This window comes from Trypanosoma theileri (assembly GCF_002087225.1).
Source record: "Trypanosoma theileri isolate Edinburgh chromosome Unknown TM35_Tth_67_V1, whole genome shotgun sequence".
Classification (NCBI taxonomy): Eukaryota; Euglenozoa; class Kinetoplastea; order Trypanosomatida; family Trypanosomatidae; genus Trypanosoma; species Trypanosoma theileri.
This window is the reverse complement of record NW_021639909.1, coordinates 23348-24726: the sequence shown is the minus strand read 5'-3', so window position 1 is coordinate 24726 and position 1379 is coordinate 23348. Positions and strand designations below refer to the sequence as shown.

At 42.8% G+C, this 1379-nt stretch overlaps 1 protein-coding gene across 1 annotated transcript; it reads left to right on the top strand.

Annotated features, from left to right (window-relative positions):
- Nucleotides 1–471: 471 nt before the first annotated feature.
- Nucleotides 472–1377, top strand: TM35_000671120 (uncharacterized protein; the record flags this gene model as incomplete). The annotated part of the gene is made up of 1 exon (XM_029031132.1): nt 472–1377. A coding segment is annotated over one exon (906 nt), but the record flags the coding sequence as incomplete, so codon positions are not given.
- Nucleotides 1378–1379: the final 2 nt, after the last annotated feature.

Below are 1379 nucleotides of genomic sequence, written 5' to 3'. Positions count from 1 at the left end.
TACTGGATAAATTGGGCTAATGATTAATACCTTTGTTTTTTGCTTGCGTGGTTTGTTGGGGCGTTGTGCTTTTGCCCTGCACCGTTTTGGTATTCTGTTTTGTTCAGAATAGGAAAATAATAATAACTGTTACACAGAAAGTAATGTTTTGCTATGTTGACCAACGAATGAAGAGCTATAGTTTGGTGTATTTTCTTCTCTTGTTTGGTCGTACGTATAATTTATTAAATCATTGTTTCTCTTGCGGGCTTATTGAGAGTTTCTGTTTAGCATTGGGTATTGTGTGTTTTGTTTCTTTAATTGGACACTTTCTGAGTGATTGTTGTGGATTTATGTTTGTTTTCTATGTGTGCTTATATATATTTCTTGATGTGGAGCAATGATTTCCTTTTGTTGGTGTTTGTTTTCTCTTTTTTTTATTGCTCAGAGTAGTGCCACCAGATAATAATAACAACAGCTGTTCAGATACCAATGAGGCACGTGCTCTGTGTGTTGGTTCTCTCCTTCTGTTGTGTCTGCGGATGTGTGTTAGCCGCTGAAGGAGGTGATGCTACTGGAGTTGATGGTGCTACTGTACAGACCCAGGATGATGGTACTCATTTAAAAAGTGCGCAAGAAGAAACTATGGAAACATGTGGTGCCGAAGGTAAAACGACGGAGAAAGCTTGCAAACCAAACACCACGCTGGGGTCGTCTCAAGAACGTTCATTAAGTGGAAACCAAGCAGATGATCACAGTAGATCTCCTCCAGGTCCAAATTCAGAGATACCTGGTCACGGTACTACATCTACGTCTAGAGGTTCATCTAATGGTTCGCCTGGTGATCGGGGTGGTTCCCTTGTAGAAAATAGAGAGAATTCATCTCCACTGATGGGAGAAAAGAAAGAAGGAGATGATGAACAAGTTTCGCGAGGTGTGGAAGAACGAGTAAGCCGTGAAGAAGCTGCTGTAGAAGGGAGCAGAGAGCACTCTGACAGTGAACCAGCAACAGTAAGCCCTGGTAACTCAGAAAACCCCAATGGTTCGGATAATGTGCAAACACCTGGAAACGAACAGAGTATTCAGACGGGTAATGGTACACAAGGCACAAGTGATGCGCAGGGCAATACACACCCACAAGAAGCTACCGTCACACAACCTTCTTCTCCTTCTGACACTTCCAGCAGTTCAGTTATAGAGAATACCGGAGGAACATCTTCTGGGAGTGATGACACTGGTTCACAGAATGAGTATACAAACACTACAGGTGTTGCAGGAAATACAACCACTACTACTACTACTACTACAACAACAACACTTCCTCCTGAACTCACAAACAACAAGAAGGGTGATGCAGACAGCAGCAGCAGTATCAGCAGTTCTGTGTGGGTGCGTGTACC